The sequence below is a fragment of the Ipomoea triloba genome, chromosome 3 (assembly GCF_003576645.1).
Source record: "Ipomoea triloba cultivar NCNSP0323 chromosome 3, ASM357664v1".
NCBI classification, from domain to species: domain Eukaryota; kingdom Viridiplantae; phylum Streptophyta; class Magnoliopsida; order Solanales; family Convolvulaceae; genus Ipomoea; species Ipomoea triloba.
Window position 1 is genome coordinate 13,537,684 of NC_044918.1, and position 23,313 is coordinate 13,560,996.

The 23,313-nt window shown below is 38.0% G+C and overlaps 5 protein-coding genes across 10 annotated transcripts in view; 2 read left to right on the forward strand and 3 right to left on the reverse strand.

The window, feature by feature from the left end:
- LOC116011778 (methyl-CpG-binding domain-containing protein 13) overlaps nucleotides 1-4,607 on the forward strand; it is a 5,134-nt gene extending 527 nt beyond the window's left edge. Inside the window, exons 2-7 of one of the 5 annotated variants that reach the window (XM_031251188.1) lie at nucleotides 594-686; nucleotides 1,438-1,533; nucleotides 1,648-1,743; nucleotides 1,954-2,100; nucleotides 2,943-3,096; nucleotides 3,294-4,607. In XM_031251188.1, coding sequence (XP_031107048.1) covers nucleotides 1,510-1,533; nucleotides 1,648-1,743; nucleotides 1,954-2,100; nucleotides 2,943-3,096; nucleotides 3,294-4,372 — 1,500 coding nt within the window. In that variant the 5' untranslated portion in view covers nucleotides 594-686; nucleotides 1,438-1,509 and the 3' untranslated portion in view covers nucleotides 4,373-4,607. Of the gene's footprint in view, nucleotides 1-92; nucleotides 223-593; nucleotides 687-1,137; nucleotides 1,227-1,437; nucleotides 1,534-1,647; nucleotides 1,744-1,953; nucleotides 2,101-2,942; nucleotides 3,097-3,293 lie in introns of those variants that run through there. The other 4 variants (XM_031251186.1, XM_031251187.1, XM_031251183.1 and 1 more) reach the window with 4 other exon arrangements.
- Nucleotides 4,608-4,663: 56 nt separating this feature from the next.
- LOC116011779 (E3 ubiquitin-protein ligase XBAT33-like) lies at nucleotides 4,664-9,026 on the reverse strand. Its single transcript, XM_031251189.1, has 10 exons — nucleotides 8,775-9,026; nucleotides 8,622-8,681; nucleotides 8,404-8,475; nucleotides 7,430-7,614; nucleotides 6,792-6,952; nucleotides 6,645-6,703; nucleotides 6,448-6,494; nucleotides 6,189-6,332; nucleotides 5,818-5,909; nucleotides 4,664-5,685 (listed from the first exon to the last, which is right to left on the reverse strand). Exons 1-10 carry the CDS (start codon nucleotides 8,949-8,951, stop codon nucleotides 5,138-5,140), a joined length of 1,545 nt encoding a protein of 514 aa, XP_031107049.1. The 5' UTR covers nucleotides 8,952-9,026; the 3' UTR covers nucleotides 4,664-5,137.
- Nucleotides 9,027-12,293: 3,267 nt separating this feature from the next.
- On the forward strand, nucleotides 12,294-12,915 carry LOC116011780 (putative non-specific lipid-transfer protein 14). Its single transcript, XM_031251190.1, has 2 exons — nucleotides 12,294-12,697; nucleotides 12,817-12,915. Exons 1-2 carry the CDS (start codon nucleotides 12,294-12,296, stop codon nucleotides 12,824-12,826), a joined length of 414 nt encoding a protein of 137 aa, XP_031107050.1. The 3' UTR covers nucleotides 12,827-12,915.
- Nucleotides 12,916-13,138: 223 nt separating this feature from the next.
- LOC116012792 (protein IQ-DOMAIN 14) lies at nucleotides 13,139-16,796 on the reverse strand. 2 transcript variants are annotated; one of them, XM_031252453.1, is made up of 4 exons: nucleotides 16,287-16,796; nucleotides 14,596-14,796; nucleotides 14,429-14,503; nucleotides 13,139-14,074 (listed from the first exon to the last, which is right to left on the reverse strand). In XM_031252453.1, the coding sequence occupies exons 1-4, from the start codon at nucleotides 16,707-16,709 to the stop codon at nucleotides 13,370-13,372; spliced, it is 1,404 nt and encodes a 467-aa protein (XP_031108313.1). In that variant the 5' UTR covers nucleotides 16,710-16,796; the 3' UTR covers nucleotides 13,139-13,369. The 2 variants fall into 2 exon arrangements, with proteins under 2 accessions (XP_031108313.1, XP_031108314.1); XM_031252454.1 differs by lacking the exon at nucleotides 14,429-14,503.
- Nucleotides 16,797-17,034: 238 nt separating this feature from the next.
- On the reverse strand, nucleotides 17,035-20,532 carry LOC116012791 (probable methyltransferase PMT16). Its single transcript, XM_031252452.1, has 6 exons — nucleotides 19,647-20,532; nucleotides 18,667-18,877; nucleotides 18,251-18,557; nucleotides 17,756-18,151; nucleotides 17,546-17,623; nucleotides 17,035-17,435 (listed from the first exon to the last, which is right to left on the reverse strand). The coding sequence occupies exons 1-6, from the start codon at nucleotides 20,478-20,480 to the stop codon at nucleotides 17,219-17,221; spliced, it is 2,043 nt and encodes a 680-aa protein (XP_031108312.1). The 5' UTR covers nucleotides 20,481-20,532; the 3' UTR covers nucleotides 17,035-17,218.
- Nucleotides 20,533-23,313: the final 2,781 nt, after the last annotated feature.

Consider the following 23,313-nt stretch of genomic DNA (forward strand, 5'->3'; position numbering starts at 1 on the left):
TTTTTTTGGAGGGGGGGGGGTGGGTGTAAATTATCACTATTTTTCTGTTTGGGTTTTATTTTTCGGGGGACTAGCTATTTTTAGTTGAAGGTTGGTAGGAAATTTTAGGGACGGTTGTGAGTTGTGACAGACATGGGGAAGAAACAGTCCTTGCCGGATTGTCTTCCTGCAGGTTGGAAAATGGATGTTAGAATGAGGATGAATGGGAAGAAAGACGACAAGGTTAATTATCTAATTGCCCCGTCTATATTCTCGCCTCTTATACCTGTAGATAGATTCTTCAATTCGTTTCAGGTCTTTAACTTGCAATTTATCAGCACTCATCCTGCCTCCACTTAACTTTTCTTCAATACAAGTTTCTTGATTTATCCATGTTGCCGGAGTTATTAGTGGAATTTTAATTTTAATTGATGTGGGTTTGGGGACTAGACTGACTTGTGGATTTATTGGAAAATAGTAATGATGAGAACTGCCTGAAGAAAGCGTGGAAACCCCAATTGGGAGATAATCAGACTCTTCCCCTATTCATCCTTTTGTCGCCTTAAATTTCTGTTAGAGTGAGCATCAAGCTTTTGGTGTTTTCCCTAGGTCAGCTTCAATTAAGTCACAGCTTGGTGGTCGAGTCAAGCAATTTAGTCTTCTATCGCCAGATTGCTTCAACACCTGTTGCAGGGCTTTGGCTCCAAGTACCATTTCATCCACTTATTCTGTATTCTTTAGCTTTTATTTGACATGAGATGATAGCAAATTTCTGCTCACACTTCTGTTTGGCATCTTTCCTCTCTCCTCCACTTATTTGGCACAGTTTAGTGCATTTACATTTACAGCACAGGGATTCATTGTAGACAGTTTATCTTTAGTTTGGTCATCTAAAGTTCATCTTACTGTATTTCCTTTCTTTCTCAAGTGTCATGGCTTTGTTGTTATTTATAATGTTCAACAATTCCTAAAACTTGTGATTGTAGACCTTTTCCCCTTAGTAATAGTGTAATACTGCCTCACAATATCACAGACAGGCTTGAAAGTTCAAGTGCCAGACTGTCCTCAAGTAATTAGGTTTTTCCATTTGGTCAATATGCTGCTCAGTTTCTTGTCTGAAAAGTGTTTTTTTTTTTTTTTTTTTTTTAAATGTCCAAGCTATAGGAGGGAAGAGTAAGATGAAGGAGAGGAGAAACATGTGAGAGTCAAAATTCCATGTCCAAGGGTTTATTTAATTCCTTTTCAATGTAGGATTTCTGAAATTGGACATTTCAGCTCATGTAACCTTATTGGAGTTTGATGAAATTTTACAAACTTTACATATTTTCCAACTTCAATACTATTAAATATATGAAGAATGAACTAATTTAGATTCTTTTCCTTTTTTTCTTCCCCTCCTTTTTTATTTGGGAAACTACCACCTTTTATGTCTGAATATGTTTCTTGTGTTTGTTGTAGTGTTACACTGATCCCTCCAATAAATTTAAATTCTACTCTAAGGCGGATGCTCTCCGCCATATCAGTAAGGAGATGAAGAAGAAAGGCAGTGAAAAGGTGATTTCAATAACTCTTTTATGATGACCCAACCTTATTTTTTTTGGTCTTAATGATGCTTCTTTACCTCTTTTTTTCCCCAATCTTATTTTCTTATATTCTTGCAAAAACTAGTTCACAGTTGAGAAGGCTATAGCTGAAGGCTTACCTCCAGGATGGACTAAGGAAATAAGAGTTAAGAAGAAGGGTGGCAAGACAAGGAAAGACCCGGTACTGAATTCTAGATATTTGTCTCTTTTTATTTTTAATTTCTGGTGCTTGTTTTAGTACCCTAATTATCTTGAATTCTTGTCCAGCATTGGCATGCATATATTTGCAATCTTCAAATTGATGTACTTTGTTTTGTTCTTCGATCTGTATTCTGCATTTCTGCCATTTCAATCAAACTCTAAAAAATTAACAAATATATTATTTCTGCAGTATTATATTGATCCTGAGAGTGGGCAAGTCTTCCGCTCTTTGAAGGAAGTTTTTCGCTACCTTGGAACTAAAGATTGTAGTAAGGCTGAACCTGAACTCAAAGATCAAGGTCCCAACAATGTGGAAGCTGGTGGTTCTCTTTCATCTGTAAGTCTGCATGGCCATATATTTCTTGCTAGGTCCCATATTATTATTATTTTTAAATTAAACACCATATTGGTGGTTATGTTACATGTTAGGTATCACTGTAAAAGCGTTGCTCTACTTGTTGTATCCTTCTTATGAAATGGTCAGTTCTTATCTAAGCCATCCAAATAGAAATTCAACAGAGATAGTAGTGTTATGAAGCATGTATATATATCCATACAACCAAATATTATGCATTTTGCTTAAGAGGAATTTCTTCTTTACGAGTTTAAAAGATTCAACCCCAGAGAAGACCCTGCTTGATTTGTGTCATTTCTTAATAGCATGTAGCTAGGGGAGTGCTACAAGTTGTCTGATTACTCTTCTTGCATATTACTGTCTATATTAGAATGCTGATGTCAGAACCCAAAGTGGTTTACGTATCAACTGCGCCAAGTTCATGACATTTTGTATGTAGTTCTGAATTTTTGCTGAAGCGGAAACTCCAGGAATTCATTACTTCCTTTTTCTATCTTCTTTGTCATGCTAAATATTTGTTGATGATTTCAGATCTCTACCAACTTCTGGTCTCTGTTTCCTTTGTTAAAATAGCGGCGCAGCTCAGACTCATAATACAGTGCGTTCTTTGTCAAATTTTAATACAAATTCCCTCCCTCACTTAGCATCTTCCCTCTGAAAACTTCACTTCTTCCTGTTTAAGGCAAACACCACAATTATTAGTATGTTTCCATGAGTTCAGTCTTTATGATGATGTTTCAGTATCATTTGAGAGTTGAGATATGTTCCTCTGAAGTCTTTCATCAAGATATAAACGTTTATTTTTTGTATTTGTCATTTTCTAGTTACCTTCTGAAGCTGAAGAACAGAAAGTGGGTGAAAGCAAAGCAGATGGACTGCTTGCTATGAATGAGAGATTCAAGTTGGGCGAGGAACACGCTATAAAGCCCAATGGTACAGAATGCTGTACATCACCCCCGGGAAAGACTACTCACCTGCGTAAAATCTCTGAACTACTTTCAGTGCCACGTTGCTAGTCTATTTAATTATTTTGTCAGCTCATTTTAACACTTAAAACAAATTTTAAATTCTTCTATGAGAGTTAGAGTGAAAATGTGAAGAGAAGTAAAATACAACATTTGTGCTGACAATATGTGAATTAACTGATTGGATTGGGATTTAAACATTTGGTGCAGGTAAGAAAGGTGCTGTAATAGAGAACAATTACGTGGCACAGGTAAATAACTTGGAAAGTAACAAGGATAGTGACCCGGTTGAATGCCAACTTGTTTCAGCCCACATAGCGAGAGAACGTGGTCATGAAGAAGTGGTACCACCAGCAGGCAAGGAGGTGGTGGAGAAACATGGACATAAAATTATCCACAAAAAGAGGAAGAAATTGCGTAACAATAAAATGGCCAGCTTACCTCGCCGAACTTCCAAGCGTCTTGCTGGTATTGAAGCTGATGCATCTTTGGAACTGAAAACAGATAATCAAGGCTCTCAAGCTGCAGCAACAAAACAACAGAAAGGCCAGACAAAAGCAGTTGTCACTAATAATAATTCCAAGGATACCAGCAATTTAAATGAAGGGATTGAAAGGCCAAAGACTGGGAATGCGGCTAATGAAAAGAAACAAGAAGATGATGCTACTTTACCCCTGAAAAAGCTTTGTTCTCCAGATCCAGATGGAAATGACAGAGAAGTTGGTCCTAACATTAAAGATGGCAAGAAGACTGAAATAACTCCTGAATCATCATCATCGTCATCATGTGTCAAGGATATGTGGATGGATCCATGCATAGACTTTGCAATAAAAACTCTTACTGGTGCAATACCCATCGGAGATGAGAAGAAGGTGGATGAGACCCCACAGTCCTCCCTCAGTTGTTCATCTGCTGGAAATCCACAGTCCTCTGCGGAGTTGCCATTTGGGGGGGACATATGGGCAGATCCATGCTTTGCTTTCGCTGTAAAGACGCTTACTGGCAAAGAGATACCAATCACTGATGATTTATCTGCACAGAACGTACTTGAGCAGCAATGCTGTGCAGCGGGGCCTCAAATTACCAATGGCTTACCACAGCCTCCAAGTATTAGGCTTGATGATTTTAGGCAGGTCAATAATCTTTCAGCCCCCTGGCATTTTAACGTGCCAGAGAAGCCTTTTTACAAGCCACAGGGTCCAGTAGCTCCTCCTCCTCCTCCTCCTTCTGCATACCAGAACAATTGGCTTGCTAAATTCGGTTCAAACCAGCCCTCATCACTGTGTTGAGGACACAACAATTCTGTGAACTTAGAAAACTCTGTGGGGTTACCAGGCAGAGTAGCAATTCTGTTGTAATGGTGTTAGTTAGTGTAGTGTGTATGTTGAAGCGTCCTGATTCCCGGAGAGAGTATTTGGTAGTGTTAGTGGTAGTGTTCTCTCTTCAAAATCAAGACAGCAGCTTTCTTAGACAGTTGATTTTAATAAATAAATACTGGGCAGAACATAATTCAGTTTATCACAATTGCCTGTTGGTGTGGATGCAACCAATAGTTCAGATAGTGGATTGTGATACTGAGCTAGCTAAAATGCTAAATAAATTGTATATTTTGTAGAATGATACAAATATATTTCCTTCCCTTCCATTCACTTGTTTATCAGCAGCTTTACACACCCACCACTCTAAGGATTCACATTCACATTCACATTCACAAACATCACTAATCTCCCAGAAACAATACAAAATGCTCACTTACTACAGACGGGGGCCTCAGCCTCCAACTACAAATGCCAATCTTGTATATTTCAACCACACTGTATTCTCAATGTTGGATTACTTTAAAAGCCACCACCCGGAGGCCATGCGTCTTTGGGCAATCTAATATGGGTCAAGACATTGCAATTCCTGACCTGGATAATTTATCACAACACCAGCCAAGCCAAGCCAAGCCAAGAGAACAACATGCGAGAGTAGGGTGATTTCATCGTTAACTGCTCTGTTCACAAAGTTCCATCCCTCTATGGATATGTTTCCAAGCCAAGGGGGGTGGTGGTTCAAGCATTAATTTCAGCATTACACTGATTCTCCCTGCTGCAGCTCCTTCTGCCCCAAAACATGCTTGAGCACGTAGTTTTCTCTAACCTTACTCCCCCCATCTTCTCTTGCTCCTCTGATGTCGATTCTGATTGATGGTGAGACCCCTCTTGAGCTTCATTATCTCTGGATTCAAAAGTCGGGCATGGCCCCTCATTGCATGTGCACAAAGGGATAGCAACAGAAGGAAAGGGGTTACACGTGGCAGGACAGAAAATATCTGAAGAAACTGAAGCTACACGGTTCCTTCTAATATTCTGTGCACTGCTAGATGTTGAATGGTCGTCGTCTTGCTCATCAGTATGAAGCATGCATGGCGTACATAAGCTTAGTGATATGTGCAATCTAATTTCCTTTGATGAACAACCAGGTAGTTTGACAAACGAGACAATGCCATGTCTGCAAAGTGGGCATGGAATGGAGCCAGGTGGACCCAACAATTCAGATGGGACATTGCTTGCAGAGCAAAGGTACAGAGCACATCTCACACAAAGTGCATGCCCACAACCTGAAAGTGTACAGCATAGTAGGAAAGAAGATTTTCACTCCCTAATTTTTTAATTTGTTCCAACAGTCGGAAGTAAAATTTTAATTTGATGTGAAAACAAAGACCAATTGAATGACCAAAAGAAGAGTGGACCTTCAGCAGCAACAGAACATGTTCTCTCTAAGCAAACTGCACATGTATCAGCATCATCAGAAGGGGTTGCTGAGGACTGCAGCCCATACTCTCTGCAACAATGAATCCCAATAATCAATGTCATCTCCTCTTCTCAATCTCATTGCAATGCAGATATGCATTATTAGATCAAAGAGTAATATCATTTTTAGGCATGTGGTAATATACATATAAGTTCTGCTCTATATTTACTAGTTTTTCAAACAAGTAACAGGAACCTATCAAATTTTAGCCTAAATTTTTCATAGGTAAGCAAATAAAGCCACTCATCAAACCCCAGTAGTTGGATTGTCTAACTTGCACAATACATACATGAATGAAATGATAATTACCTGGCAATGTCAAGTACACTCAAGAGTGGCAATGACAAATAATTAGAAGATGGAAAGGACGGAATTATGGAATCAGAATTTGGGTCAAGTAATGGCTCAAGCCAATGACGCCCCCACGTCCTGGCAACATGAAGAGGAAGCCACCTGGCAAGAGAATCTATCTGTTATGCATGCCTTCATGATTGGTGTTATAGTAATGATTACCTTCATTAATTCCATGCATACAAGTTATAAGGAGAAAGTAAGGTCTAAACATTACCCATTGCAATTCAATGTCAACCGACTGGCACCTCTTGCAATTAGGATCTGCAGAATAAAGAAAAATTATTGTAAATTGATTGGAGACACCAAGTTCAAGAACATCATAGAAATGAATACTTTTTTTTTTTTTTTTCCTATTGGGTGATCAGAAGTTTCATTTTGCACCCTAGACAGGATTGTAACCACAAAAGTCACCTGACAGCATTTGAGATTTCCCCCACATGCAGCATAATGCAAAGGAGTGCTTCCAGCTCCTAGAAAATGATGTATTTTAAAATTTTGATTTTACGTTCTAAGTGAGAACACACAAAATGTATTTCAAGACTTATGGAAATGTTATACCTATAAGATCCATTGATGTTCCATAATGAAATGTAACAGCTGATACATTAGCATGAAGATCAAGCAGGAGCTGTACACATTCAAAATATCCATTCAATGCAGCCATATGAAGAGCAGTAATACCACCATCTGCAGACTTATTTACAAACTTTGCTAGAGCACTGCAGTGGAATAAAGCTAAATATAGTTACTGAAGAGCTAGGTATGGAACTTTATGGTAATATAGATCATTTATTTTATCAAAATAAAATAGAAAGGAATGCTCAGTTCCTACAGCCCTTCAATGTGGGGCACAAATTTCTAAGCCAGAATATAATATATTAATTGCATTTGATTTGAAAATGGCTCTACTCCATGTTCCAAGTGATGGACAACAGGAAAGGTACTCCAAGTGTTCTCATATAGTATTTGGGTTATTCTAGGAAAACCTCATTGGTATGATAAACTGATCAACATTTTTTTAACTCTCTTAAATTCCTTCAAGTTTTTCAACTGAAGTGTTATTGCATAAGAGATAAAAGTAGCATTCATCATCTGAAGTCAGAGATCTAGCAATAATCTTTGCATATATACATTATTATAAATATGAATCATGAAACTGAAAATATAGGCCATCAGAGCAAGATTAAATCCCTTACCCCTGATCGTGTTTGCTCTTTGAATGAGAACTTTCACTTCTATCAGCAATTGTTTCAGCATGTACAGATTCATAAGAGGAACTGGGAACAAAATCAGCCACCACAAGTCTTATGCACCTGACATGCCCATTCACTGCTGCAAAATGAAGAGCAGTCCGCCCACTAAGATAGTCTGCTCTTGTAACCTGAGGAGGAAATGGGGACATGGGGGAAAAGGGGAGAGGGGGTGACATAAAACCACTAAACTATTCAAAGTTGCAGATTAACCACTAGAATTTTAAAAAGCCAGCTATAGCATACTAAAAGTGGGTAATTTTAAATTTGGGCATTTTTAAGATAGCCAGTCATTGCCCATTGGAAAAAGATATCATGTCCCTCTAACTCCTCGCATGAGCAGAATGAAGGGCTTAGTTGGGAAAGAAATTATGTGCAAATTCTTCTATTAAAATGTTGTTAAAAGTAGAAGAGCACTATAGATTTGGCTACACAAGGCTTTAGCTTAGGTTTTCTCCTCGCCCTATGACCCTAGCCGGCAAAGGACAACAAGGAGGTAAACCAACCTAGGTTACCCATACCGGCTCAAACCCAGGGGTTTGAGGATCGAATCTCCGACCTCTTTTGCCCTTGTTCTCTTTTACATAGGCCAGGAGACCTGTTTTTGGCAAGTAATTGTTTCAGAAATGGTATTAATGGGCAAATTGCTCTCCGTTAAAATTTGCAACCATCCAATGGTAGTTGTTTCTTGTGTACTTTATTCCAGATACCACACTGATTTAAAAATACTCCTTATAAAATTAAATGGAAAATCAACTAATCATAAAAAGGAAGGATTTTGAGAGACCACAGGGACTCAGGGTTACTAAATTGCATTCAAAAGAAAAGACTAGAAATTTAATTATCCATTTTGTAAGACATGCTAAAATCTGTAGGGATCAAAAAAAAAAAAAAGGAGGTATAGTAAGAAGTAAACTCACATTGCATCTAAACAGAAGAAGAGTTTGAACAATTTCCCAGTGGCCATACCGACATGCTTGCATCAATGCCGTCTTGAGAATACAAATCAAGAAAGAATCAGATTTAACATAAAGATTCATTTATGCAAAACCAAAATTGAACACATATCCCCCAAAAAGATAAAATGATGATATGATCGACTAACCAACAGAAGAGGGCAGGGTGGGCCCAGTCTTACCTGACCACAGTAGTTTTTAGAATTCACATCTGCACCATTCTCAAGCAGCAATGCGACAATCTGAAAATTTGCAGAATTAACAGGGAAAAGGAAAAAGATGAGGAAATTGAAAATGAATGTTTGAGGCAGAGTGAAAGAGAAAATGGATATGACCTCGTTGTGACCCTTAGCAGCTGCAAAGTGAAGAGGCGAGTTGAGGCCACCAAAAGTGGAGTACTTTGCTAAATACGGGTTGCAATCAAGCAGCATCTTGGCTTCTACATAGTCACCGTCCCTTGCAGCTGAGACTAACCGCTCTCCTGATGCAGAGCACCCAAAGGAGTTCCCCATCTTTCTCTGTCTCTCTCTCTCTCTCTCTCTCTGGAACAATCTCAGTTTCTCTCTCTAAATCTCTGAGTATATACAGACGTGTGCTTATGTACTTATAAATATAGGCAGCTGTTTTTTTCTTTCCAATGTATGTATGCATACAAATAAAAACAAAACAGAAAAGGTAAAGGGTGGAAATTAGTTCAACTGCCCATTAAAAAAACATTAGGAAATATGGAATAGGATGCCAAAGAAAAAACGTCATTATATAAAATATCAATTCTAAATTAGTAGTAAAGGATAATACTCTTTATATCCAATTTTATACATAGTATAATGATGATATTATATTTTCATTTTAATATTTAATTTATGATGAAATATCACTTATATATTTAATAATTAGGTAAATTTTTATTTCTTGTAATTAATTTTTTCAATTCATGTAACGTAACTAAAAAATAAATAAGTCTATACTTCAATGCAATTAAGATCCATATCATATAATCCTGATTGTAAGTATAGATCCTATGTCTGCTCTATGCCAACAATTATGATGACAGCAAATCCAAATTACAGTCAAAATAATTAGAACCAAAACGATTTATATTATTATTATTATTTGGTTTTGAAAAAAAAAAACACTTCTCTTTTGGACCATACTGTCAATATTTATCTAAAGTTTTGTTGAAAGACAATAACACAAGAAAACCACCTTTGTTGGAGGAAAAAAATCATGAATAAAAGCTTTTGTTTATTTAAGTCAAAATACAGAGTAGAAGCTTAGATAAAAATTATACTCCATATTATTTTCTCCTTTGGGTTAAGATATTTAATTAAAAAAAAAAGCCCTTACAAAATATGGAGTATATTTTTTAACTAGCCTTCAAGCTCTAGTATTAATTTATAAAAGTTTTGTTGGATCTTGATCGGTACACAATAGAAGATATAAATCTAATAACAATGCTAATCAAAAAGAAATGAAACAATAATAAATGAAAATCTCTATAATTGCATTATCTTGGTAATGTGCTCCAGCCATATTCATAGGATCCTTTAAATTTGGCACAAAGACATGCAAATTAGGATATTTTAAGAGAAACTGATACCGAATATTAATGGTATGGTCTAAGAAGTATGGAATATTTTATTTTAAAAAATTAGTTTCTATGGCTAATAGCATTTGTATAGTGATGCGGGACTGTGGATTGATTGTTTTCTCATATACCGAGTATTTTGTTTCTTTAGTCCAGCAACTTGGACTGTTGCAATATACAACATTATTGACGGGGTTACAACTTGTCACCGAAATTGACTTGTTAATATTATATGATTAAATGTTTGGACATTATAAAATATAATATGCTGCCCCGGCCAATTTTAAAAACATGAATGCGTGGTGTTTTGAATCGGAGTATGAACAAAGGTGCTGACAATAGCAACCCACTGAGTGATAGTTACTGCCAGAGACAGATAATGGCACGACCAAAATTCCAACTGTGGAGCATTAACGGTGTAAACACAAAATAATTCAGAAGGTATATAATCAACTCTAAATTGATTACAATGAATATTAATAGACGGACAAGATCTCTGAATAATCCTAGCTCTGAACAAGCTTTAAAGTTTTTCATGATGTCTTCACAAGTTTTAAAATTTTTCGAGATGTTTTATTTAGAAATGTGAGCTCATATTTATAATTATAGAGTGTACAAGGATATGAAGACTAGTAGTTAACAATATCTGGGTGCACTCTTTATATATAAATCCAATAATAGTTAACAATATAAGGTTTAGTAGTATACCAACAAATGCACCATCTGCATGCATATACTATATACTCCGTATATTAATTAATTGTAATAATAATAATCATAATCATATGTCGCAATCAAGTTGGAGAGAGCAAGTATACGTCCAAGCCAAATTGTATTAATTAATTAAACTAAAATAGTGATGAGTACTTTGAAAAAGAAAGCCAAGCTAAGCCTAAATCATGGATGATTAAAACATAATCTTGAGAAACCATATTGAAGTATTAATATTCAGGGTAGCATAGATGATGGCGTGTATATATACTGGGAGAAAACATTATAAATATTGCCCAATTACAGTACAAAGCTAGTTTTCTACCCATCAAACAAAATGAAAATCTGCAAGCCTAGCAATGCAAGAAACCAGAGAGTAGTACATAATTAGTTGAGGTGATGCAACTCAGATCAAGTTGGCTATGAAAGAGACCCTTGAGCTTATTCAAATTTCAATGGACGACTGACCATAGGACTGTAAAATAGAATGAAGAATAATATAATGGAAAACACACCTAAAATGTACCAACAAGTCAAGCAAAAGTTTTGACCAAAGCCTACCTACCTATGGGTATATATGGGAAATAACAATTAGATTAATTAAAGGTCCATTTGCAAACCATGGCGTTTAGATTTTTTTTTTTATATTTTTTTTTTCGTTTTTAGGTATTAAAAAAATCATGTCAAAGGAAAATATGTTTTCTTATATTTTTTTGTTAAAAAGCATTTTTCAGATTCTTTATTTTACGTATTAATCCTTTTTCTCACTCATTTGTTTTTATGTTAGCTTTCGCATTATTATTATTACCATAACCACCACTATACCACCATCACCACAGCCACACCCCAGACCGCCATTAACACGTACCATCACCATCATACCACCACTTCTTCTTCTTATTAATTATTATTATTATTATTATTATTATTTTATAACAAATAATATGTTCATTTTTAGAAAAATGAACAAAAAATACAATTTCTTAAATTTCAGGTTTAAAAAATCGTTTTCGGACTTTTCTGCCAAACATTAAAAATTAAAGTATTTTTCAGAAAATGAATATTTTTTTGAATAATATTTTTCAAATTTGCAAACCGACCATACCCTAATTATTAATTTGAGGCAAACTTTAATTTAATTTGGTGCCGCATGAGTGGGCAGCCTCAAACCCCTTGGCTTCGATCATACGTTAGGTTCAAACAAATGAAACAATACAATAATCATAAAATTACGAATTAAATACATATAATAAATTCTTTAATTTGTATTTGTAGGTACGTAGGTGTAGGGCAGGCGTGCATGGAGAGCATCGATCATCTAATCACGCAGAGTGAATGAATTTGGCACACACTCAACATTGTAAACCAAACTTGGCAGATACATACATACATTCAACAATAATGCATGGTAGCTATAAAGAAGCTAGCTTAGCTAGCTAGCTAGCTACATATATATATATATATATAGATGAGAGTAAAAAGGGATAATATAATAATTATATTATTATTCCAAGATCAGAATATATATTGTAATATAATGTTGTAATAATATATAATGAAGATAGTGAAATTGGAGGAGATAGTGGCGGTGATGATGATGGTGATATTATTAGTGGTATCATTATCAACAAGGCGGAGATGCAGCGGGGCAATGATAATTGAAGAGCAGCAGCAAGGAGGAGGAGGGATAGACTGTGCAACGGTGAAGGCATTAGTGTCAGCTTGTTCGAGCTTCGTGATGTACGGATCGCCGGACCCCATCCCTGGTTCGCCTTGCTGCGTCGCCATGCTCAGCCTCAGCAACCTGGCCGACTCCACCGACAATCGTCAGATCGTGTGCAGATGCGTGATGGACCTCATCACCACTTACAACCCCAACGCCACTTCCATTGCCACACTCCCCGGCTTCTGCGGTGTCTCCCTTGGCTTCATAATTGATCCCAACACTGACTGCGAATAGTACGTAAGCCATTTCATTTTCATTTTCATCTTTAATTTTCATTCCTATACTAGCTTCCGTTATATTATTATTCATATATATATATTTTCCCTTCAATTCATGATTATATTGGGTGCAGTATTGGATGAACAATAATCTTCTTTCAACACTACAATTGCTAGCTAGCTGCTGCTTAATTGCTTTCAAGAAGCACTTTGCCCGCTGTATGTGTACCCAGAATACATATATACAAATTAAATCATCATATATGTATGGTTGTTAACAATTATTCAGCTTTGACACCCAAAACGTAACCTCACAAAATTAATTAATGTGCTGCCACATTACATATCATTTCCTACACCCGGCCTACAATATAATTTAATTTATTCATTTCCCAAGTTAATTATTGGCAGGCATGCATGTGCCATAATCAAACATTTTTTTACCAGCAACGGACGTAACAGTCAAGTCAGTAGCCAAAAACTAACATTTCCAGTCAAGTCATTAAACATCATTCCAACAAGTATTTTTCTCAATTTACAGAATGAATACACAGCAATATGCATGCAGTCTAGAAGCTAAGAATAATGAATGTAATGTGGACAAGTTTTTTGAGAGTACCAGACAGCTTTAATTTATTGAATTGTTCGTTGTCAATTATGGACTATCATCTTCCGATCCATCATAGTTTAATTATCTATGCGTCCAGACCCTGAGTATGCTTTGCCCCTGAAGCTACCACGTAAGCTCCAGCTCTGCTCTGAATTTGTGTCTGTATCATAAACACCATTCATCCACTTCAGCTGCATTCTTTGCCTCGGTGCACTATGGGACCTAACTTTAGCCAACGACGACTCTGTATTAGCCATGTAGTTGGGGAAGTCACTGAACAAGCTTCGAGTGCACTCGCTCCTGTTAGGAGTAAAGGGTCCTCTTTGACTTCTACTACTACTCCCAGGTTTAGAAGAAGAAGAACGGATACCTGGGCTGTGGTCAACAATCCACTTGCCTTCCTGATCCATTTCTTGGGGGAACTTTACTGATTGTGAAGATGAGACTTCTGATGATAGACTAACATTTGGCTTCTTCATATTACTTGAATGCCTAGACATAGAATTAGAGGTTCTAAATCCTAGGCCATTGTCATTCCATGCTGAAATCTGATGTGAACTCTGAGAGCTTCTTTCACTCCCTTTGGGGTTTACACGAGGTTTCCAAGTGTCTATCTCAAGTATCTTGTCAGTTTTCTCATCATCATCACCTCCCATATTAAGATTGGAATCTGCATAATTGTTCCTGGCATAATCTTCCATCCAGCGATCTAGCCACTTTGACCCTCTGTCCATTCTTCCCCTGCTCATGTTCTCATTTTTGTTCGATTTTGAGTAAAATCTCTGCATTATAAATGTCATCAATATGCATTAATTCATGAAACCAAATTATCAAATTACTAATAAAAATTTGAAATAACCACAAAAAAAATTTAATCATGTAAATTAAAGAAAAAAAAAATGTTAGCTTTTATCCAATGATTGACTTGGGAAACTATGAGTGAAGGATTAATTTAGGGTTGAAGGATACACAGATGAAAATAAAGCTCAAATAAATGTTGATGCCATGACTTCAGAATTGCCTCCACAGTCCACACATCACCTTTTTTTTTTTGGTGCGCATTCACTGTTGAGCTTTAAAAAGGACACAACAAACAGATTCATATTAGGGATCAAATTTTAACAGAGGATGACTACCTTTTGGTTTGTTCCATGATTAGTACTCAAGTAACGCAGTTGAGAGTCATATTTATTAAGTGATGATGAAATACCCTGCAGATAATTGGTAACAAAGTATAGTTACTACTTGCAAAACAATGCAATGCCCTCAAGATTGTGTGGCCATTGACACACCATGTACTTACTTGGCAATGGATCTTCGAGGCTTTAATACCAGAATGAGAGCATTCAGACACCAAAGATCGATTTGCACAGGCCCGAGCCTGTATTCGAGCCAATGCTTGCATGCGACGGAGCATATCTGCACTTTGCTTCCGGACTATGCGGCCTCGCACAAGAGCTTGAAGTTTCACCAGTCCTTTTAATGCTCTCAGTGCCCTCCTAGCCTACAAATGCACCTTAGAAAATTAATGGCCAAATGGTTTCATGCTGTCATATTTAGACAACAGTAGATTAGTACCCAGCAAATGTACATGAATATAATCCACATATTTAACTCAGAACCCTTGATGGTGGAAGGCTGGCCGCCCTTGGAAGCATAATTACAAACCATTATGGAATATGAAAGCAGACTAAAGCTAGGATGTCAAAATAAAGGAACCAGTAGGGGGGCCATAGGAAATATACCAAATAGAAAACAATTACCAGAATAGCAGGAAACTGCAACATCATGCTTGAAAACACTAATGTGAAAAAATGATGCCCTACTCAACCTACTATTAACATTTGCTGCATCAATTAATCAGTTTCCTGAATATAATTGCATCAAGTCATGACTTGAACCAGAATGTATAAATCAGTTAGCAACTACTCTGGATTATGAGAATAAAAAGCCATCAACTAATCTAGAACTCGAGTAATTGGTTAAATGTTCAGCTTCGGCTCCGTGACCATAAACCCTAAAAGTTGAATTGTCTAACAAGCTTTCACATGATGCACAAGTCCAAAATTATGTCTAGTGCTATTAAAAAAATGAAGATTGAATGAGGGTCCAATTCTGGCGCATGCTGTTGAAATGGGGTCTGATGACTGATGAGCTTCAACCACACATGTGATGTACCCATAAAGATATATTGTCTACTATAAAGATCTTCCTTTCAATCTTTCACACCATTGATTAATAATATACAATGACAGCCAATATACAAAATGTACATTTCCCAAAATGTCCTTGCTGTAATAATTGAATTGGAGGTAGCACTAGAGTACACCCAAAACATGAAAGAGACAGGGGCATGCAATCCCACTACCCAGAAGTACTCTCTAGACACTTGAGACAATGCACTAAACCATGTCAAGTGGGAACGTTGGTCAAAAAGCCAGACTTGAGAGCAGTCCATGGGGACTGCCAATTGAAGAAGTAAAATCCAGGAAAATAATAATAATAATAATAATAATAATAATAGTAATAATAATGGTGAATCGAGCAAGCAAGAATTAGCCTCCATGTTGCCTTGAAACACATGGGGCATTGATGTGATGCACCACAAGGATAGTGATGTAACGACAAAGAGCAATGGTGGAGATAAGAGGAAATTATTTCGCATTGTGATTGCAATTGATCATTCCACCTGTCCCCAAGCCCTGTCCACCCACCCCGGCCTATGGGGCATGGGCGGCTTCTCACCGCCCCCCAAAGAAAATACTCACACCCTCTCCCCCTCCACCAAAAAGAAGGAAGGGGGAAAAAAAATCAAGTAGACTGGATATACCAAGTTAGTAACAACTAACAATAAGCTCTCATTATATCAGGCATAATGCTAAAAATCAAATCTTTTCATAGAGGGAAGGGGAATCAGCCATAAAAGATAAAAGTTACGGTTTTTACTTGAATTAGAAGAAGCATATTAATTGTTACCGCATTGCGGTTGCGTACCAGATAAGCTCGAAACTCGGACTGTATCTTAACTGCAGCCCATTCAAGGCGGCGATCAGAGCTGCTGCTAACATACGCAGCGGTGGGCCTATTCCCACTGGTCAACCTCACAACCTCCGCAGCAGCCTGAGCCGCCGCAAGAGCAGCCTCCGCCACCGCCGCAGTGGCAGCAGCAACCGCTATGGCATGCTTGTTGGCGTCTAAAGTAGCTTCGGGGTGCGGGTTGGGCGAGGCGCCATCAGTTCCGTAGCAGTGGGTCCCTTGGGAGACCCCACCGATGTTCTTGCCAACGGTATTGGAAGACTTAGCAGAGTTGGCGTTGTTTTTCTTGTCCTTAGGAGACGGAGACGGAGACGGCGAGGATCCGGAAGACGACTTTTTGGAGCCTAAAAGCGAGCGAAACCATCTGCTGGCCTTACCCATCTATCATTGCATTGTAGATTTGATTTGAAGATCACAAAAGAATTACTGTACTTGAAAAGGAGATAGTAGATAGAGAGAGAGAGAGACAGCCGGAGATGAGAATTGAGGCGCGCTTATATTATATATATACTCTTTATATTACACCGTATAGTATACGGAAGAAAGAGTGGCTCAGTGGCTGTGCCTGTGGTTGGGGACCGGGACCCGGAAGTTACATAAACGACGACTTTTGACAGCTGCTTAATTGGGTGGTGTTAATTGAGTTTAAAAAAAAAAAATGAATTGCACAAAAGAATCAAATAAACACATGCTTAACTTTCAATTAACACAAAATCATATAAATTAATGTCAAATATACACATAAAAGTAATAAGAATGGACATTCATCATGCAACATGAATGTGGTTATTGGAATTGCTTAACCAATAACTAAATAAAATTAAAGTAGATATATATATAATTGGGCATGTTTTTTCAAAAATGAAAAATAAAAAATGAATTGAAGCTAGCTAGGCAGCAGGTGCAGTCCAGTATGTCTTGACAGCAAACAAAAGCTTCTCCCTCTGAAGCGGCCCATCTTCATGGTCTACAATTCGACTTTCCCATTGCAGCCCATCTGTAATCCTTTTCACTTTGATTAACACATCCACATCGTCTCTTATGATCACGCTTCCTTCTGGCCTTACTATCCTATCCATTTCTAGCAGTATATCTTCCATTTCACACCTACATACATATATAATACCATACCAAACCATTATCTAATTAGCATTATATTATAGTAGCTAGTAGTATGTACAGTATGAATTGCCACCAAAATTTTCACTAAAAATCACCTGTCCTGGTATAAAGTGAATATGGAATCCGCATGAATGAGATCATATGTTCTAGGGTAGGTTGACATTGCCTCGCACCTGTATGTAACGCAGGAAAAATGAAAGGCTCAACTTTTAGCTACACACTGACAAGTGACAATGACAAGAAGAAGAAGAAGATCAGAAAAGAAATATTAAGTATGTGTTTGCATTATTAATTAAGCTAAGTACCAGCTCTGATATGTTCCGATTAGTCCCCGTTCATAAATGACACCCAGTGTATTAAGCTTAGACTCGACCGGAACTACGTTCATGACCCAAAGAGAGTAATCTACTAAAGCTGCTGCAAATCCTCCCAAGAATGCATTCATGTCCAATATGTTTCTATACCTCCCAGCTTCAACTAGTTGCCCATCCATTGCTGCACTGTAATGAGATATTCTTTTGTTCCACAGTGTTGAATCTTTCTCAAATTTCTCACCACTAATCCCATCTATTGTTCCCCTTTTTATTCTTGGCGGCACTGCGTTTAATCTGTTTGGCCATTTCTCCAACTCCCCGCCGCCCACTTGTTTTTCATCGGACACTTGAGGTAAGGGTGTTAAACATGTTTGTAGATCAGTATACCTGATCGATATGATGATCCAAATATACATACATTATAATTATTATTAAAACATATATGCATACATTAATTAATTAACTCGATCATCACTGAGTAGGTACCAGGCCATATCAGGATCGTTGGATGTAGGGCACATTGGTGGATTTTTCAAAGTCGCCGCCTGTCGGAGTTGAATGCAGTCCATGTGGTTGTAGGGTTTTTGCCAAATAGCAATATCGTCAACTTCGATTAATTTTTTCCAGCACAAACTCTCCGCAACTTTCTCAATTTGAGTTTGTTCAGCTTCCAGGTCTTCCTCCGTCCTATCCCACCCTTGCCAGTAGTTTCTCCATCTGATTGGTGGCCCGGAGAGAATCCAGTACCCACCACCCCTTAGCACTCGATCAACTTCAATCAAATACGCCCCATCTACATCGATCGATCATCCCATGCATAAATGTAAATAATTAAAGTAGTCACGTACACCTACGTACTAATAATTAATTAAGTTATTAGTGTACATACTATATATACGCACCATATTGGCCCCAAGGAATGAGGCAACGAGAGCAATGTGCCATGTCAAAAGCTTTAGAGGGATAAGGAAGTCTCTTCGAGGCTAAAATGCCAATCAAAGCAGGAACTCCTCTTTCCAAAGCGAATTGGACTTGAGCTTGGTGAGTGTCTCTTGGTGCAAAGGACATTGTAAGTATGTTACGCGACAAGAGATATGCACCAAAACTAGCAACCTAGTCAGTACGTACACACAATTTAAGTTTCACTAACGTGTAGTAGCAAGAACATGTATATATATATATATATTCTAAAATACAATTTGTAACTATATATTACGCTCACTAAAAATTGATTTTCTCTTAAGTAGTGTATTGAATGGGTCATATTGAGAGCTCATACATTCCAAAAAGTCATTCTCATGCAATGCAACGAGATTCTTTTCGAAATAAAACTTATATGCAAATGTGCATGAATGTTCACGTTTTGAATTTAAATGACAAACAGCCAAATCTTGACTCCGACTACTCATATTCTAGCCAGGCCAACTGCTACATTAATTTGCCAACCAAACTGATAAGTATTTCTTTTGTCAGAAACCATTCTGACCATTCGTTAATTTAGTTGTTTCCGTTAAATTAATGTCGTTTGTCCTTAAGCCGGATATTTTTTTACTTCCATTTTATAACTAATTAAATATGCATGGTACGTACGGTGTGCGTGGCATCTCTCTATAAACATTAAACAAAAACAAAAACAAAAAAACACTTACTTTCTAAGAAAGAAGATTTAATTTGAATGGTAGGGTACTTAAAACTCATATATGAGCTAAGCTAGCTAATTATTGAAAAAGTCTCACAGTTCCTTTTCCTTGAAATGACTCGGGTCAATATAAAATGTAATATTTATACCGAAAATATAACATTAATAAGAAATAAAATGTAATAAAATTTGCATGGGGATCATTAATTCCAAGGAGAAAACAAAATAAAATTGGTACCGTACCCCACAGCCAGTATCAAGGGCAGTCCTAATGGAGCCGTCTTTGAGATTGATTAATTTTCCAATGTCGTCAATGTAAGCATCAGCGCCGTTGCGAAACATGGTACCGCCACCGGGAAATTTGAAGCGGTCGCCCTCGAACCAAATCCAATTCTGAACCGCTTTCTCCACCGTTAATTCCTTGTGGGGCACATTAGTGTACCAAGCTACATCCCTGCTCTCCGGCCACTTAAACGGGTTTTTGTATCCGAACGGGGCGGGTATACGACACTTGAGAACTTCACTCTTATTGGGGCAGTGCCTCTCTCGGTATATCAACCGCTCTCTATCGTACGCCAGGGATCTCTCCGTGTCTTCGCAAGGAGTGTACTCGCTGTACTTGACGTCACACGGCGGGTAAACTTTGACGCTATCCTCATCCTTGCCTAAAACACCTCCGCCGTTGCCGTGGTGGGTGCTGAAGTCTAACCCTGCGGACTGAGATGATAATGACTGGGTGGAGGAAAGGGTAGTGGTAGTGGCGGTGTCTTCGGAAAATAACCAAGTTTTGGCAGTGGCTATTTTGGCGGTGAAGATAGAAGTAATAGAAGTGTCTGAGCCGGCGCCGCCGTTTTGCCAAGTTCCAAAATGATAAGAGAGAGTGCAGAAGATGGCAAGCAGGGCAAGATAAAAAAGCTTATTATTGGCGGAAGAATAATAATGATGGTTGTGTAGAGGTAGGGCAGGCTTATAAGTTGGGGTGTAATAAGGTAGGCCGCCTGAGCTGCTACCCTCACCCTCCATGGAAGAATCAAAAGATGGATTGATGGAAGTAACACCCAGTTTTTTGCTCTTCATCACCTTAGACCTTAGTCGTGTAAAACTCAGCAAAATTTGATAGCTGATTCAAGGTCCGCAAGTGTCGGAGAGACTACATATATATAAGTATTAAAGTATACATACATACGTAAATAAATAAATAAGTATATATATAGAGAGAGAAAAGAGAGCGAGGGGGAAAGGTTGAAGTGCGGGGAAGGTTCTTGTGCGGACTTGTGCAGTTACACACCTTGCATTAAAATTATGCACAATAAGTACACAAATTATGCACTCTAAACATACAAACAAAGTACCTTAAGAACACAAACTATGCATACCTAAAACTTTAAACCGACGCACTTTAAGTACACAAATCACGCACTTTAAAACACAAATCACACACCTAAGGTTTTAAAATGGCGCACATTAAGTTTCAACAACTCACACACCTTAAAAAAGAAAACAACGCACCTTAAAACTTTATTATATTAGGTTCATGCGCCTTAAGCATACAAACCACACTTTATGAAGGAAAATCACGCACCTTAAAAAAGGAAAATTGCGCACCTTAAGAAGGAAAATTACGCACTTTAAGAAGGAAAATTATGCACCTAAGCAACCACACATACAACCGCACAAGAACTTATTTCTCCCCCCTTCTCTCTCTATATATATATATATGTGTGTGTGTGTGTGTGTGTGTGTATGGGCTTTGGATCCCATGAGAATTTAAGAACATAACTTAGCCTTACATCTGTAAAAATTTGATGGTTATGGATGATATTTTCATACTTGTCATCAACTTCACTATGCAAATTTGAATACTTAAATATGTCTTCTTCTTTTTTTTTTTTTTTTGAAAAACAAAACCAACATGGATTAATTCATTAAAATGTCACGCATTACAGCAGAGAGGAATCGAGGGCTAGAGGTGAAACACTCACTCAACCCCCCATCCGAATGATTGAAAGCATAAAAAGCTAGAGTGTGCGCTACTATATTACCACTACGTTTAACAAACTGAAAACGAACATTGGGTAAATCTTGCAAATAACTACGAATGTCGGAAATAATAGCCCCAAAAGGAGTGACATTAACCCCACCACAAACGGCGTTTGTTACCAATTGAGCATCAGTTTCAAGGATCACATATTGCCAACCTTTCGTCTTTATCCAACTTAGGGCCTCTCTAGCGCCTATAGCTTCCGCCTCCTTAACCGCGTAGAGCCCCTCCATTGTTTTCATAATTGTACCCAAAAGCGCACCCGAAGCATCCCGGACTGCCCAACTGAATCCCATACGGCGCCGCTCAGAGTCCATGGCAACATCAATGTTTATCTTCAAGTAGCCATATGGCGGAGGCTGCCAGTTTGTATCCGCAATAGGAGGCGACGAAGTTGAGAGATCATAGCTGCTTGCATCGTGATGAGTTGTAGTTTTCGCGGTGGATGGAAAGAAATAGATGTTAAAACGGGAAGAAGTTCCCGAGTATCATTCTCAAAGGATGGCAAGGAGGGAATTCAAGCGGTAAGGGGATTAAGCACAAGAGTGTTTAGTGTTTGAAAGCTAACCCAAACATAGTAAGAAAGGTGCATGAAACATAATGAAAACAAGGAACAACAAAGGAAACAATCAATTGGAAAGGAGGATTTGGATCTTGCAACTCATATAGGTATCCTTGATTTCCTAAGATATTAGGCTAGCAACACTTAGATAATGAAAGTGAGATAAGGTCACCAACACCACCGCCACTCTTGTGGTCAATGGACTCACTCCTTAGACCGTAATGTCATCCTTGTGATCACTAGGCTAGGAGAGGCATTTTGTCAAACACGTTATGTGCCTCTTATCTTCCACTTCTCCCTTTTCTCAAAGGTGAGAGGGAAATGTGCTAGGCTAGGCTAAGGAGTAACTCTACTCTCGTAGATGAGACTCCTTCTCCAAACACCTCTCATATAGGTTGATCACCCCTACACAAGAGTCAAAGTGGATCACCACTCACACAACCAAACTCATAATCAAAGCAATTGCAAAACCTAATTGATCAATTCAAAGCTCAAGAATATCCATACAACATTGCTCAATCCAAATCCACAAAGATCTATCTAATCATATTTGGAATTGAAATAGCAAAATGCAAAAGTAATGACAAGAAATTAAAAGGAAGACTTAGCTAGGAATTGAACTTTGAATTTGAACTTGAACTTGAAATTGAACTTTAATCTTGAACTTGAATGTAGATCACAATCTTGCAACAATGGAATTCTTCTCTAATTCTAATCTAAACCTAAGAATTGCAATGTGGAGTGAATTGGGAATGTGGAGTGAATTGGGGGAGATCTCTCTAGGCTAATCCTAGAGAGAGAAATATTATAAACTGATCTAAAATTGAAATGTGATGCATCCCCCGCAAAATGGCTCAATTCCCCTTTTAAATCTCGCCCAATTGCTGAATTTTCCGCAATGGACGCACGGCTGGACGCGCGTCCACTGCGCGTCCAGCGTGCTTTTTGCTGCACAGACTCCAAACTTCAGAGGGCTGAAAGTTGGACGCGGGCGTCCACCCCGCGTCCGCTGCGCGTCCACAGCAGACCTCTGTTCTGCTGTCAAACTTCTGCAAGCGATATTTCGGACGCATGGGTGGACGCGCGTCCACTGCAGTCCTGGCTTAATTTTGCTCCAACTTTGGTTCGTTCTTCACTTATCTGAAATGTTGTCATTTCCTGCCCTTTTTGCACATCTTTTACCTACAAAACAATTAGGCAAGCGTGGAACGGGGTCTAATAGCAATGTCAATCATTCTAACGCAATAAAGGGACAAATCAAACACAAAAGCAACGATTTGTGCACTAGACGATCCGATAATGACCTT

Bases quoted from the DNA above. Each gene is read 5' to 3' on its own strand.
- LOC116011779 (XM_031251189.1), bottom strand. From the start codon at position 8,951: ATGGGGAACTCCTTTGGGTGCTCTGCATCAGGAGAGCGGTTAGTCTCA. The intron at 7,615-8,403 runs GTGAGTTTACTT...TTTCCTCCTCAG, and splicing joins TTCTTCTGTTTAGATGCAAT to GTTACAAGAGCAGACTATCT. The intron at 6,704-6,791 runs GTATAACATTTC...ATCATTTTCTAG, and splicing joins AACATCAATGGATCTTATAG to GAGCTGGAAGCACTCCTTTG.
- LOC116011780 (XM_031251190.1), top strand. From the start codon at position 12,294: ATGAAGATAGTGAAATTGGAGGAGATAGTGGCGGTGATGATGATGGTG.
- LOC116012792 (XM_031252453.1), bottom strand. From the start codon at position 16,709: ATGGGTAAGGCCAGCAGATGGTTTCGCTCGCTTTTAGGCTCCAAAAAG. The intron at 14,797-16,286 runs GTACGCAACCGC...GTGCATTTGTAG, and splicing joins CCGAGTTTCGAGCTTATCTG to GCTAGGAGGGCACTGAGAGC. The intron at 14,075-14,428 runs GTAGTCATCCTC...TTTATAATGCAG, and splicing joins ATCATGGAACAAACCAAAAG to AGATTTTACTCAAAATCGAA.
- LOC116012791 (XM_031252452.1), bottom strand. From the start codon at position 20,480: ATGAAGAGCAAAAAACTGGGTGTTACTTCCATCAATCCATCTTTTGAT. The intron at 18,558-18,666 runs GTGCGTATATAT...CGATCGATGTAG, and splicing joins CATTCCTTGGGGCCAATATG to ATGGGGCGTATTTGATTGAA. The intron at 17,436-17,545 runs GTGATTTTTAGT...ATATGTATGTAG, and splicing joins TTCACTTTATACCAGGACAG to GTGTGAAATGGAAGATATAC.